At 36.4% G+C, this 14,327-nt stretch overlaps 1 protein-coding gene across 1 annotated transcript in view; it reads right to left on the reverse strand.

Moving 5' to 3' along the window:
• Positions 1-14,327, reverse strand: part of ITPR2 (inositol 1,4,5-trisphosphate receptor type 2) — a 469,109-nt gene that overhangs the window by 313,374 nt on the left and 141,408 nt on the right. The window contains exons 14-21 of the mRNA XM_055318489.1: positions 13,156-13,297; positions 10,954-11,115; positions 8,075-8,247; positions 6,616-6,735; positions 6,314-6,499; positions 4,928-5,179; positions 4,214-4,358; positions 2,461-2,611 (exon numbers count right to left, since the gene is read on the reverse strand). Of these exons, the coding sequence (XP_055174464.1) occupies positions 2,461-2,611; positions 4,214-4,358; positions 4,928-5,179; positions 6,314-6,499; positions 6,616-6,735; positions 8,075-8,247; positions 10,954-11,115; positions 13,156-13,297 (1,331 nt within the window). The remainder of the gene's footprint in view (positions 1-2,460; positions 2,612-4,213; positions 4,359-4,927; positions 5,180-6,313; positions 6,500-6,615; positions 6,736-8,074; positions 8,248-10,953; positions 11,116-13,155; positions 13,298-14,327) is intronic.

Below are 14,327 nucleotides of genomic sequence, written 5' to 3' on the forward strand. Positions count from 1 at the left end.
CACTCTAGAGTCTCATGTTACAATTTACTTCTCTTTACTTCTCTTCTTTACTTTGGTGGTTGTTTTTCAAAGAATTTCTACCAGCTGAAATTTTTTGATTCTCCATTCTATTTTGATGTTACAGTAGCTTCTTTTTTAAAAAAAAGATTTTATTTATTTATTCATGAGAGACACACAGAGAGAGGCAGAGACACAGGCAGAGGGAGAAGCAGGCTCCATGCAGGCAGCCCAATGTGGGACTCGATCCTGGGACTCCAGGATCACACCCTGGGCTTAAGGCAGGCGCTAAACTGCTGAGCCACCGGGGTTGCCCTTACAGTAGCTTCATATGTAAGAGGACCAATTTCATATCTGCATTTCTTGGACAAAGTTGACAATATGAGCTGGTTTACATATTCTTTAGTTCAAGAATACTCTCTCCTGTCAGAGTCGCAAAGTACTATTTCTTTAAAGTTTGGCTCTGAAGAGCAGCAATGGAAAGGAGTTACACACATTTCCTTCAATTTTGTTTTGTTTTGTTTTGATCTTGTGGTACTCAGGACTTTGTCCCCTGGCTTCTTTTTCCCTTCACCAAAAAGATTCCAAAGGGTGACTTTACCTCATCTCTAGGGATGAACATTAACCTTCTTCATCTCTAGAAATACTGCTTTTCCACAGCTGCTACCGCTGTACTGTTAAGCCCTTTCCTCTTTACTCAGAGCTCTTATCTACCCAGATTCTCTGTCAGTATTTTCACAATTAGCATAGACTTTCTTTCTGAGGGTGATTTGCATACAATCCCTTCTTGTCTCTTCTGCACTGTTTTCCCAGAACCTTCTGATTGTCTACAAAGATTTGCAGTGAGAACCTGTGAGACAGCTCTACGGAAAAATGACAGTACCTTTCTACTTACACCTGAAGTTTGTATTGTCCTGTCTTCTAGTTCTGCTGAAGGTGAGGGATTTATGTCATAAAATTTGCTTCTTATTGATCTCTCCAGATTTTTGGAAAATGTAAAATTATCGAGATTTAGGCAGCAGAAATGAATTACTTCAGCTATCCGGAAGTTCCTCATTTATAATTCTGAACCAGATACTTCTTCCTGAAGTCTGAAATTACATTTCTGGTTTTGCTTTTTTTAAGATTTTATTTATTCATGACAGACAGAGAGAGAAAGAGAGAGAGAGAGAGAGAGAGAGAGAGAGAGAGGCAGAGACATAGGCAGAAGGAGAAGCAGGATCCATGCAGGGAGCCTGACGTGGGACTCAATCCCAGGTCTCCAGGATCACACCCCGGGCTGAAGGAAGCACCAAACTGCTGGGCCACTGGGGCTGCCCAGTTTTACTTTTTTAATCCTGTAGTGGACACTGTAGTGGACACATGGTCTCTACCCAGGTCCCCCCTTCAGAGTTCAGGCACCTATTCTCCCAGTTGGGAGCATCATGTTGTTGATCTCTCACTATACCTCTCACTAAGAGTGACCCTGACCAAAGGGAACTGTCTTACCTAAGGTTACACTCCCCACTCCATGACAAAGTCATCAATCAGTGGTTGGCTGATGTAAGAATACAAAACTCAGCCCCTTTGCCTTAATTTATGCCAACTGTAAAAAGCCACCCTGCACTAGATTTCCTTATATGAACATCTGGTGTCTCAGTTCGAACTGTAGTATGGATCAGTTTCTCCATCTGCCCAGTCCTACCTTTCTCACTTCCTTACAGTTGTATATCCTGAACACATTCTTCAATATACTCCCTGCAAACGATTTTCTACCTCTCACTGTTTGCATGGCATCCAACCTAAGACAATCACCATCAAAAAATTTTTTATTGCGTTATGAGATAGTCCTATTCTAAGTACCTTGAATAAACTGTATACATTCATTTAATTCTCATGAGGAAGCTGTGAGGAAGCTACTATTATTATCATCTTCATATTTCAGATAAGAAAAAAGACTCTTATAAAAAATAAAAAGATAAGTACCTTGCCTAAGTTAGTAAATGGTTAAGGCAGCATTTGAATACAGCACTCTAACTCAAAAGCCCATTCTCTTATTCACTTCACTATACTGCCTCCCACACTGATTTTACATTCATTGCTTCTCTGGTATGACTATTACTGTTCCAATTCTTTGCACTTTTCCATGCCTTCCTCTGAAGCATAACCACCATATGACACATACCAAGATAATCATACATATTAAGATGTTTTTATTTTTTAACACATAATATTTTCACTAGTGGATTAGTCATAATGTTAGTTGCCGATATGGAACTTATTAATCTATGGACTTATCTTTCAAATTTTTAAGTTAAAAACAGAAGTATGTTTATAAATCTAGCCTATTATCACTTAACCTTATCATAGGATCACTTTTCATTTGTACACATTCATTAGCAGGTACATTTAACAACCACTTCTCTGGAGATTTGTTTTTATCTCACTTCCAAAAAGATTATAACTTTTCTCAAAAATTCTTACCTCCATCTTGAAATTTGCTTAATCTCTCAAAATACGAAGACATGGGGGCCTGTACGATATCTAGGATAGCCAGAAGTGTTCTTGTTAGTCTCAACAATTCACTGAAACTATAAAATCCAAAGTATATAAGATTCCGAGCCAAGTGGACCACCTTAATTTAAAAAAAGGGAGGGGGGATAAGAAAAGAAAAAATAACATTAGAAACTGAAATTAATATTGATTTTTTTTTAAAGTAGGCTCCATGCCCAGCACAGAGCCCCGTGCAGGGCTTGAACTCATGACCCTGAGGTCAAGACCTGAACTGAGATCACGATTCAAGCTGAGATCAAGAGTCGGATGCTTAACTGACTGAGCCACCCAGGCATACCTGAAATTAACATTGATTGTTTTTATATTATCTAAATTAGTGCAGGTATTTCTAAACTTTTTAATTCTTTAATGCCTAGGAATTAAAATGTCTGCAAAAGCAGCCACTGAACTTTGATTTATTCAAGTTCATAATTAAATCCAATTAAGGCCAGTTTGTCATCTCTATCAAAAGCCCAGATGACAAGATTGGTGTCTGGTGAACAGTCAACAAGGAAGCCAAAAAGATTTCAGGTGTATCAAGGTGTTTAAAGAAATCTACATTAGAATGATTTACTTAACTAAATATTAACTTACTTAAATAAGTAAGATATCACTTAGTAAATGGTTACATTAATGAATTATGTTAATAAATGGATATTATCCCCGAATTTGCCCAGAAATAATTTGTTCCCTATGCTGTTTTGTGGTTTTCTGGACACTATGAAACATCCTAGGTATGACAGCTAGCTTCCAACATGGTCCCCAAAGTATGGTATCTTTTCACACTGCACCAAGGATGGTCTGTGTGATGAACAGAATACAGCTGAAGTGATAGCATACCACTTCCAAGATTAGGTTAGAGAAGACGGCAACTTCCATCTTGGGTTCTCTCTCACTTTCTCTCTCTCTAATGGTTTGCTCTGGGTACCATAAGGACACAGGCAGTCTATGGAAAGACCCACATGGAAAAAAGATGAAGCCTCTGGTCAACAGCCAGTAAGGAAGTATGGCCACCAAGAAACACATGAGTGAGCAAGCTTAGCAGCTCATCTAGCTAGAGGTAACTGCACCTCAGGCAACAGCTTCATTACACTTTCATGAGAGTCCCTGAGCCAGAATGATGCATTTTCAGATTCCTGACCCATTGAAACTGTAAAATAATACATGCTTCTTGCTTGAACTAAGTTTGGGAGTAATATGTTATACATCAGTGGATACCTAATACACCAGGTATCAAGTAATGGCATCTTTTCTCTAGTTTTGTCATTATATCCCCTAAATGATATTAAAACCGAAGGCATTTCATTCAGTTTAATGAGGCTATTAACAATTTCACTTACACAGAGATGGGGGGAAAAAACGTATCCAAACAAATTACAATGTATGCAAACTGTCTTTTGTTCATGAAATGCAATAAAGCTTACACAGATAAATGAAATTACCCCAAATCCACAAAAACAATAGGTAACAAATAATTATAAATAAAATATTTTGTTTTGGACATTAGGTCCAATTAAAGCATCAAATCTATCTTTTAATCAATGCCAGAGGGAATCATACATTCATCAACTAAACTATCCAATTACCAAAACATCCTAAATATTAGAGGGAAAAAAACTTTGGTGCTCAATATATCTAATTTTTGACTGAATAACCTCACAAATGAGTTGTTTGTATAAAATACCTCAAATGTCAGTTTGTTTTTTTCTTTATCCCCAAAAGGAAAGGGCTGATTTACAACTTCTTTCAAGTATTCTTCAACAAATTCCATTGTCAGTGCAAATTTCCTCTTCATATCATTTCTGGAAGAGTCTGTTATAGAATCATATCTGGAAAGATAGAAAGAATATGAAGCTAAGTTGATTGCAATCATTCAAAAATAGGAAAATATATATACTTTAACCTCCCAGCTTCTTAGGTTTAGGTAACTTAGTTAACCCTTCTAGATATTTTTAAGAAGCACTTAAAAATTGTTATTCCTATCATAAATACGATTTCCATTTATTGGTTTCCAGAATGATGTTTCTATTTTTAAGAGTTGTCATTTTACTCTCCAAAAAGCATATCTTATTTGTATTTGAAAGACCAACAACCTGGATGGGGGGATGAGTTAAATAGGTGATAGGGAGTAATGGGTGCACTTGTGATGAGCACCAGGTGACGTATGGAAGTGTTGAATCACTATACTGTACACCTGAAACTAATATAACACTGTATATTAACTAACTGGAATTAATACTTTAAAAAATAAATTAAATGCTAAAAAAAAAATAAAGGCTAACAACCTGCGTTTGAACACAGAAATGTCCTTCCATATATTTCATTTCAAAATTGAAGACATTTGATTTTGAGTTCATCTACTGAATTTAAAGTGTTCAAGAAATGTTTCTAAACATACTCATGAATTGTGATCTTTGTAGGGATTTCGGTCCAGAGCCTGGCATAGCGGACAGGCACCACAGACTCCTGCGGATCCCGGTCAACATGCATGTGGAGCATGAGGCGGCAAAATGATGCTCGGAGGTCAAATGGCAGGCTCTCATCCGACACACACCGCAGGATCAGATCAACAGAGAGCTGTGTAGAAATCTGATTTATGGCCAGATATTGGCGATCCAAGCACATCCTTGCAAAGAGATTTAGCTGGTACCTTAAAAATATGAAACATATTACATTATTTGTCTTCCCTTGATAAAGTTCTTAAACAGAACAATATCAATCAGTATCTACTATTTACTTTTATAGGACACCAATATTTCCAAGTGTTTGTGACACTGGAGTCAAATTTTTGGGGTAGTAAGTTAAGATCAAATAACAAATACATGAAATTGTCTCTATGTCCATTCAAGTTGCGATTCTCTTACTTGTTCCACCAACATGTGTCTGGTGGCAAGTGTCATTATGCTCTCTGTTTTTTGTCTCCTAGGATTACAAATACACTAAGCCTGAGGGCCATGGATGAAAGATCCCATGAAACCATCTCCTTCCTGCCCATTCCTACCTAGCTCCAGCTCTAACATCTAGCTACAGTCTAACTTTAGATCCACACAGTTCCAAAACCAAATGTGACCCACCCAAATAGCATCAGTCACACTTGGATTCATCAGCCTCTGAGATCAAGGATTAGCCTTGGCTTTGTTGCAATATCTCTAGAAACCAGGAAACATGGGGCATGCTCTGCCTTTCTCAGATTCCTGTCATTTGAGCCCAACTGTTTCCATGGACATGTGCTAAAGGTTTCGATACCTTAAGCTCAAATACACCAGCTAGATCATTGTTCCCAACATACTGACCACCAGCAACTTCCATGGCAACCTCTGCTGCCATGTGCCACCTTTCATAACTATAGATACCAGCTTTTCTCCAGTCGGAGCTGTCCACATATTCATAAGCTCTCTACATTCCTGCTGGCTTACTTTCTCCAAGTTTGCCTCTGAAGCTGGATCAGCACACCCAGCTCAGTTCCATCCCTCAAGTCCAACACCACGGTCCCAATATGTCTCCCATCTGCACCCACACCAATCGATAACAGAAAAAAAAAAAAAAAACCTCTCTGCTGCACATCAATTTCAAATTAGTGAAAAATCAGAAAACTGCAAGTTGTGTAGGTGGCAAACACAGATGTCCACTTTTATTTTGAATATTTTAAATAATATTAAATATTTCAGCTACCTTAGTTTTGACACTACTTTTAAAATTTCCTCTTCATAGATACCTGACTTTTAGAGGTTTCAGAGAATTTTCTCTCAATGAATATGTAACATTGACAATTATGATTCTTTACCTATAATAGGTAAGAACTTCCAAATCAGCTTTTGTGCCTTCTTTTGCTTCTTGAGCAAGGTGCCTTATTGCTTTGCCATGAGGTTCCTTGTTGCTATCAATCCAGTAGAGCCAAACTTCTTCATCATCAATGTCATCTGAAAGGATGGAGCTCTCCATAGGGTTGTCTACTTGCATCGAGACCAGCCTTGAAATAAATTATACATACAAAAATCTATAAAGAGGCTAACTCACAAATATGACAGGAACTATGGTGCTTAAAAATAATGAACAGAAAAAGATTCCTCCCCTATCTGGGCTTACTTAGTTTGAATGAGAATGTCCGCATTGCCTGGGCTCAACATAAATTTACAGATGAGTTCTTGAGTTACAGGTATAGCAGTGGTATTGGACACACACAGATCTGATAAATAATCCAAAAACCTAGCAAGAAAAAAAAATAATAAATTGAATGCTAGGAAAAGGCATTTCACAGAATATCACAATAAAAATATTTGGGGATATAATGAAAGTAACTTTTTAGATCTATTTTTAATACCCCCTTACAACAGCTTTTAATATGTTGCTTATCTACTGCATCATTAGAAACAAATTAAACATCCAATTATTTGTGTTTAATACAAATTTTCTCTCAAAAAAGGATATGTTTGTTTCTATTTATTTGGTGATATTCCTCCCATAGCACTGTGACTTATTATGTTTAGAAAATCATTTATCTGCCCTAAAAAAGAGACTATTCAAGAACTGGATAACAAAACAAAAGCAGATGAAAGCTAATGCTGTACTGAGTAAAATACGAAAACAGCACACAGTTACTGAAAGTGAGCATGGCCTAGTTGAGTCAAAGACCCATTTCTACCTTCTAACATTTATTTGCTGTGCTAATTAGTACAGAAAACTGTCAGTCTGCTTGACATTTCTGCATTCATTTCTCCCAGATACAGTAGCATGGTACAATAAAAAGTAAATTAGATGGAATACCTCAATCATAAGGAATATTACCATAATGTTAGTAATAGGTAATTATGGTTTTATGGTAATATTCCTTACTACTAGGGTATTCTTGGACAAGTTGATATCTAGGCTTCTGTTTTCTGTTCTCTAAAATGTGGATAATAATTTATAATAATATAATATATTAGTAATTATAATATACAACCAGCATATCTCATGGCAATGTACAAAGATTTAAATGAGACAATGTACATGAATATATTTTTAAAAACTAGAAGTACTATAAAAACATACATGATTAGAATGAAAGTTACTTATATTTAAATATATCTATAAAATGCTTTAATTTCCTATGAGGTAATAACTGTATGATACATAATTATTATAACAGCAAACCCAACAGAGTTTTGTCCATGCAAGTTAGTGATGTGAAAGAATTTTGACTTTTAAGGGGTGCTTGGTTGGCTCACTCAGTTAATAGTATGTCTCTTGACTTGGGCTCAGGTCAAGAGGGTCCTTAGGGTCCTGGGATCAAGCCCTGCGTTGGGCTCCCTGCTCAGCAGGGAGTCTGCTTGAGGATTCTCTCTCTCCCTCTCCTTCTTCCCCTCTCCCCACTCATATGCTCTCTCTCTCCTCTCTCTCTCTCTGCGTCTCTGTCAAATAAATAAATGAATCTTTTCAAAAAAATAATTTCAACTTTTAAAACATTCTAAAAATAAAGGAAAGGCTTTTTTTGCAAAACAAAAAAAACACAAAAAATAAAGCACAATTCCCACTAGTAAAGAATACTACATGAACCACTTCAAACCTTGGCTCACGATTTCTCCTGAGTAAACTGACAAATGTTTCTATTTCTTTTGCTGTGATATGTTTCTCTAGTAGTTTTCTGTTGTTGTGCAACAAAGCTGTGATGGTATCTTCTGCCAAAATATCATAGCCAATCTGGGACTGCATGACACAGAAATTCTTAGCAATATATTCCTGCAAAGAAGAAAGACTGTCAGAATGCGCTGCCAAACAGCTTAGAAATAACAGGTTCTATTAGAGTCAGCAACATTGATTAATTTATTCATAACAGAAAACTCAAATGCATTATCAAAAGAAAGGCAATAATCCTTCAAAAAATATGGCTTTTTGAGAAAGGAAACTAAAACATATGAGCATATGCCTAATTTAAATTATAATAGAAAATCATATACCTAGATATATAGAGTGCTTATACTCTGAAGCATAAACAGGAAGAACAAAAATAAACCTAGTTAAAACAACAATTTCTTTTGACACGGTAAATTTTACCAGCCTAAAAGAGGCCCTTCTTCTAACTCTTACTGAAAGTCATAACCACTGATTTTATCGTAATTACAGAAAGAAAATGGCTCTGATATTTTGTTCATGGCATGAGATCTATACTTGTTACATGGAGATCCCAGGCAGTGATTTCTTTTTTGTACATATTCTAATTAAATCTTCTCCTTAAAATAATAAAATTCCATACCACTTTTTATTTTAAAAGGCTATCAAACAAAATAATATGATTAATCAAATACTTTATTGACCAGATCATTCATCCTGTAAATATTTTTTCTTTTTTTTTCATCCTGTAAATATTTCTTGAAAGCTTACTACATTCCAGGCTGTTTGAAAAACTAGGCATATGCAGCAAACAGGATAGGTGAATTCTCATGGATCTTACATCCCAGTGTGAAAAAAGGCAGTAAGCGAGATAATAAATATGGTCCTTTTATATGTTAATAAATGAAGTGAAACAAAGGGATCTGGAAAAGTGGCAACTTCAGATGGGAGAGAAGCTAAAGAAGTGATACCTGAGCTGGGATGTAAAAGATGGGAATGAGCAAAAGGAGGCAGCCATGGGGAGAGAAACCATCTAGGTAGGTAGTGGAATCACTCTCTTTATATTCCATAAACAAAGGTGGCCACTGTAGCTACAGGGTAGCAAGTAAGGAGATAACAAGAGTTGAAGTTGGAGAGGTAGGTCCTTGGGAGCCAGGGCAAAGGACCAAAATGCTATTCTAAGAGCAGAAAAAGCCATTGGAAGTTTCAATCATGCATTATTTAATCTGTTCCTCAGTCTTCACACTGACTCTCCTATATTTCAAAACACTATTGCTCATGTCCCACTTTCTGCATGCAAGCAAGTATCCCACACAACCATAGACAGAAGACCTGCTAAACTTAACTAACCCCTTCCATAATCCATAGTTCTCACTTCAACTTTGCGGGGATTCTCCTTGAGAACGTATCTCTGATTCTATGAGGGGCAAATTTATTGATTACAACGTGTTTTTGCCTTAGACAAAATTTACTGGAATTTAGCTACTCCCTGAAAATGATACAGGTTGCACAAATTTAATTATATTCTAAGCAGCAATTTTGTGGCCTTTCAAAATGATAGCTTACATTGGGTAGCCAGATAAGTAAAGTAAATGTCTTCTGTTAGTATATCATTTTAAGACATGTATTGATTTATATACTTTTATGACTATTATAATCATACCTAGTATAAGGCAAGCCTCCAAGAAGTTTGATAAATAGATCAAGATGCTGATAAAAAAATCAAATCAGCTGACCTGCCTCACCAGCCCTCTCTAAAACACTAAACTAATCCACAAAAGTAACTGAAGCCATACTCTACTCTCAAACTGGCTAAGAGAAACGCAAGATGCTGATTTAGGAAACAATCATTAATTATAAACAGTTTCATATTAAAGAAACACATCAATTAAACACATTGCAAAATACTGTGCATTTTTTTAATATTTATTTATTTATGATAGTCACACAGAAAGAGAGAGAGAGAGAGAGAGGCAGAGACATAGGCAGAGGGAGAAGCAGACTCCAAGCACCGGGAGCCCGACGTGGGATTCGATCCCGGGTCTCCAGGATCGCGCCCTGGGCCAAAGGCAGGTGCTAAACCTCTGCGCCACCCACGGATCCCCAATACTGTGCATTTTTAAGATAAAAATGAAACTTAAAAGAAATTTCACTTGCCATTGGCAACTTTTAACTATAGCCCTAGGTTCCCTGTCCTCACAGTTAGGATTATCTTGGAACAAAAGTGCCCTTTCTAGCAGCCATCATTCTCTCTTCATAGACCCTTCTTCACTGAAATACCTGTTCCCATATAGATTATGAAAATGAGTCTCATTCTCCTCAAGTGCTTCCTTCTCTAAGCTCCCTTCCTGGGCTCCCCCAGTCACACTAAGCTCTCTGTCTTCTGAATTCCCATAATCCTGTCTTTTCTCTCTCATGTCCCCTCTTTGTCCCTCCCTTATATTCCAGAGGTACCTGCCCTATCTTTGCCACCAGACAAGGAATTTTTTGGCCTACAAGTAATGATAGGAAACCTCACATGTTCCTAGAAACATCAAGAAATGTCTCCCTCCTCTTTACATAACACATCCAGTGGGCCTCCTGCCTAGCGAAAGCTAATACCATTTAACAAAGACCTCAGACATCTTCCCCCAAAGATTCTGATTGCACACAGAAGAATAAATACATATGTCAGTACAGAAATACTTACAGGTCATTTTTGTCTGTTGCCAACATAAAACATTTCACTGCAGAGTGGAAATTCCCATTCCTATTTTATGTAATTTAGAACAGTAACCAAAGAACCTGACCCATACTTTAAATGTACTTTAAAAGATGTGCGGGCTACACTCCAACCTGATTTTTCCGGTAGTCTTGCTGTGAATGTCTCAGCACACGGTAACACAGCCTCAGCATATACTTGTAAGGAGCATATCTTTGGTCCCCCAGATCTTCAAGTCTCAGCATTGAGCCTTCTCCTGCCTTCTCCTTAAAGGGTGCTTTAAGAATTCCAAATACCTATCAGTAAAAAACAACAACAACCCATTCTGATGAATGGAGGTATATGTTTTACAAATAAGGACATTGACTCAAGAACACTTCTGTAATATTTGAGTAGAATTCATATGAAGGATGAAAAAAGATTTAGAATACAGAACCAGCATATTAAGAAACAGAAAAAAAATACCATTGAAAGGATTCCCTAAATTGACAAAAACATTTAAATAAAACATTTCATTTTGTTTAGAAATTATATTTTATTAAAATAAGAATATAAAGATGTCGGGTTGTACCAAATTACAAGAACATACTCAAATGAACTAAAAATAATTTCATTTCTGTAAGCTTTATAATTATTTCTACGGTGTTCTATAACTCTCCAAAATAATACAAAGAAAACATTTACTGTTCATCTGAAATTGACATCAGAAAATTACCTCCAAATACTGCTTCTAAACATCCTTTGGAAAGAGTTCATTTATTGTTCTTGGTACATAAAGATGTCGCCAAATCAATGAATGTATCGGTATTCAAATAAATAAGGTGCCACACGGGCAACTGGTGGTACCCAAGGACTCACATTACACCAAGGTTAGCAGCTGGGAAATATTTAAAAAGCATTGAGGAATATAACTCTTTTAGGCAGCAGGACAGCAGGTAAGGTCACCTCGAGCTAAGCTGGTAGATGAGTAAATTGTTTATGAAAGAGCACCCATACAAGGGCATGAGTATTAATACAAGAAAGCAAAATAGAAAAGAATCGTCTTTTGTAGTTTATGAAATACAATAAATTAAAGTTACTTCAATAATTTTATATTCACTAAACCTTGAATTTTGAATTTAAAATACTGAAATAAAAGATTAGACATATGTTGGTTGAAATAATATTAATAAATCATTCAAGGTCCTAAAAGTCCTTGAAATCAAATGTTTTATACAAAAGAATGCTAATATCAGAAAAGCCCTTGTCTCATTAGATTTACAATCTTTATTTTCTTCGAAAGAAGTGTTGATTTTATATTTTCAGACAATCAGCTAGAGAATATTAATGGGCGATATGTCTACTATTCTCCCTTCCTATTGCCACAAGAACATATATACTAATAACATGATTTTTTTTATTTTTTAAGTGTCTTCTTTGAGCTCGCACTTAACTAATGAAGAGTAGCATTACTTCGTAGCAATTAACTGAATATGAAAACCACATAAAGGTAGGCATGCCCATGTGTGCATATTATCAGGAAGTGAGTTAATTTGCTGGTGTGTTATGAACAATTTCCGAAAGACATAGTACAGGTGCAGCTCTAGACTTGAAAAAACCTAGAATATTGTATAGAGCACTTGTGAGCTCATGAATAGACTTCTCTCCTTTCCTAAGGAAGAGAGGGGCAGAAGTAGGAAGTAGATGGAGATGGCACTTTCCAAGTTATCCTGGAACTTTTACTTAGAAAATTATTCCAACACCTTTTCTGGAGATAGTCTGACTCCATAGGTTTTGTGAGAGGTCTGTGGGAGGCTATCTCTAAGATGGCCCCAGTGATCCCTGCCTCCTAGAATTCACATCCTTGTGCAATCCTGTCTCCTTGAGTTTGGGCTGGATTTATCGACTCATTTCTAATAGAACACAGGAGAACTGTAGAATTGATGAGGTGTTACTTCTCAGATTAAGTTATTAAAGAGACTGTGCTTCCTTCCATCTAGGTGCCCTCCTTGTTCTCTCTTGGCCCGCTCATTTCTAAGGAAAGCAAGCTTCCAAATCTGGAGGCAGTCCTACCAGAGGCCTTCAGGGGAAGTGATTTTTCTGCCTTTTGAGACTGAGATGACCGCAGCCCCAGCCAGCACCTTGACTGCAGTCTTGTGAAAGGCCCTGAAGAACCACCCCCTTAAGCCACTCCCAGATTCCTAATCTACAGAAACTGTGAGACTAGTATCTTTGCTTTCAGCCACAAAGTCTTGGGGTAACTTGTTACACAACAATTGGTAACGAACACAAGAACTTTCCTGATGCTATAATTCAAGAACATTAAATATGCAAATTTATTATATGAAAACATTCACCTGTGCCAATATGTTTTGTTCCCTCATTAATTTTTGACGTTCTCGGTTTGGCTTAGTGATAACCACATCCAGAACTTCTTGTCCATTATTAAGTACATCAGCCACAAAGAAGATGAGATCTTCCAATAATTTGGTTACAAACCTATCATAAAATAAAAAGAAAATTTTACTCTAATTTTAGAAAATATTTTTCTAATAAACACTAAGGACTGAAACATTGGAACATTGAGAGTATTTTGTAATAAAATTTTTTGCATCAACAAAACATCTAATTCAGTTAACATTTACCTAAATCTTTACAAAGAACAAGCCTTCTCCAGCTTCTCCAGCCCCCACTCTTGCCTCCAATTCTAATCAAGTATTTGCAAAAGGCAAATATGAAATAAAACCACATGAGCCCCAACAGGAGATGAGTGGATAGGCTAATACCTAATAGATCCTTGCCTATGTCTGACCAGCAAAGAAGAGTATTTCCGCTTAAGGGAGAATAGCTCAACTTCTAAATTTCTAAATTCAAATCATTTTTCTATTGACTCAAACTACATTTCCTACTCTTTACTACACCTCTACATCTCCAATGAACAGAATAAGGAAAATTTAAATGAAGTGTTAACAGATTCAGAACAAGCAATCAGCTGCTCTAAACTGTTCTTAAACTATTACCTGACCTAAAAATCACAGCATTCTAAAATCATACACTAACGTTCACCTATAACTCTACAATTTAGTTATCATGTTGATTGTTACTCGGACTTCAGTGGCATTTAGAACCTGAAGTATCTTGAAAACACTTCCTCCCTTAGCTTTCTTCTTCCTCTTTCCTCTGCCTGCTTTTTATCATGTTCTACATGAATTTTTAAATTTAAGTTTTGAAAAATTTTGTCCAGCAAATACATATATATATTTATCCATACACCTCAGCATAATCACTCACTATTATTAGCATGGTCAATTATGATCAGATCAATAAGAAAACTACAATATAGGAAATTCAACAAATCCAGAAAAGCGTAAAATGTATTCAGTTCGGAAACATCTTGATCTTGATCTCCAGATTTACCTCCTAAAAGAGAATGTACTTTCTTGGAGCCAAGTGGACATACTCTAATCCAGAATTTAGCCACCTACAGCCCAATTTCAGTATATTTCCAGGAATCAATTCCACTCCAACA

The sequence above is a fragment of the Nyctereutes procyonoides genome, unplaced genomic scaffold (genome assembly GCF_905146905.1).
Source record: "Nyctereutes procyonoides isolate TBG_1078 unplaced genomic scaffold, NYPRO_anot_genome, whole genome shotgun sequence".
Classification (NCBI taxonomy): Eukaryota; Metazoa; Chordata; class Mammalia; order Carnivora; family Canidae; genus Nyctereutes; species Nyctereutes procyonoides.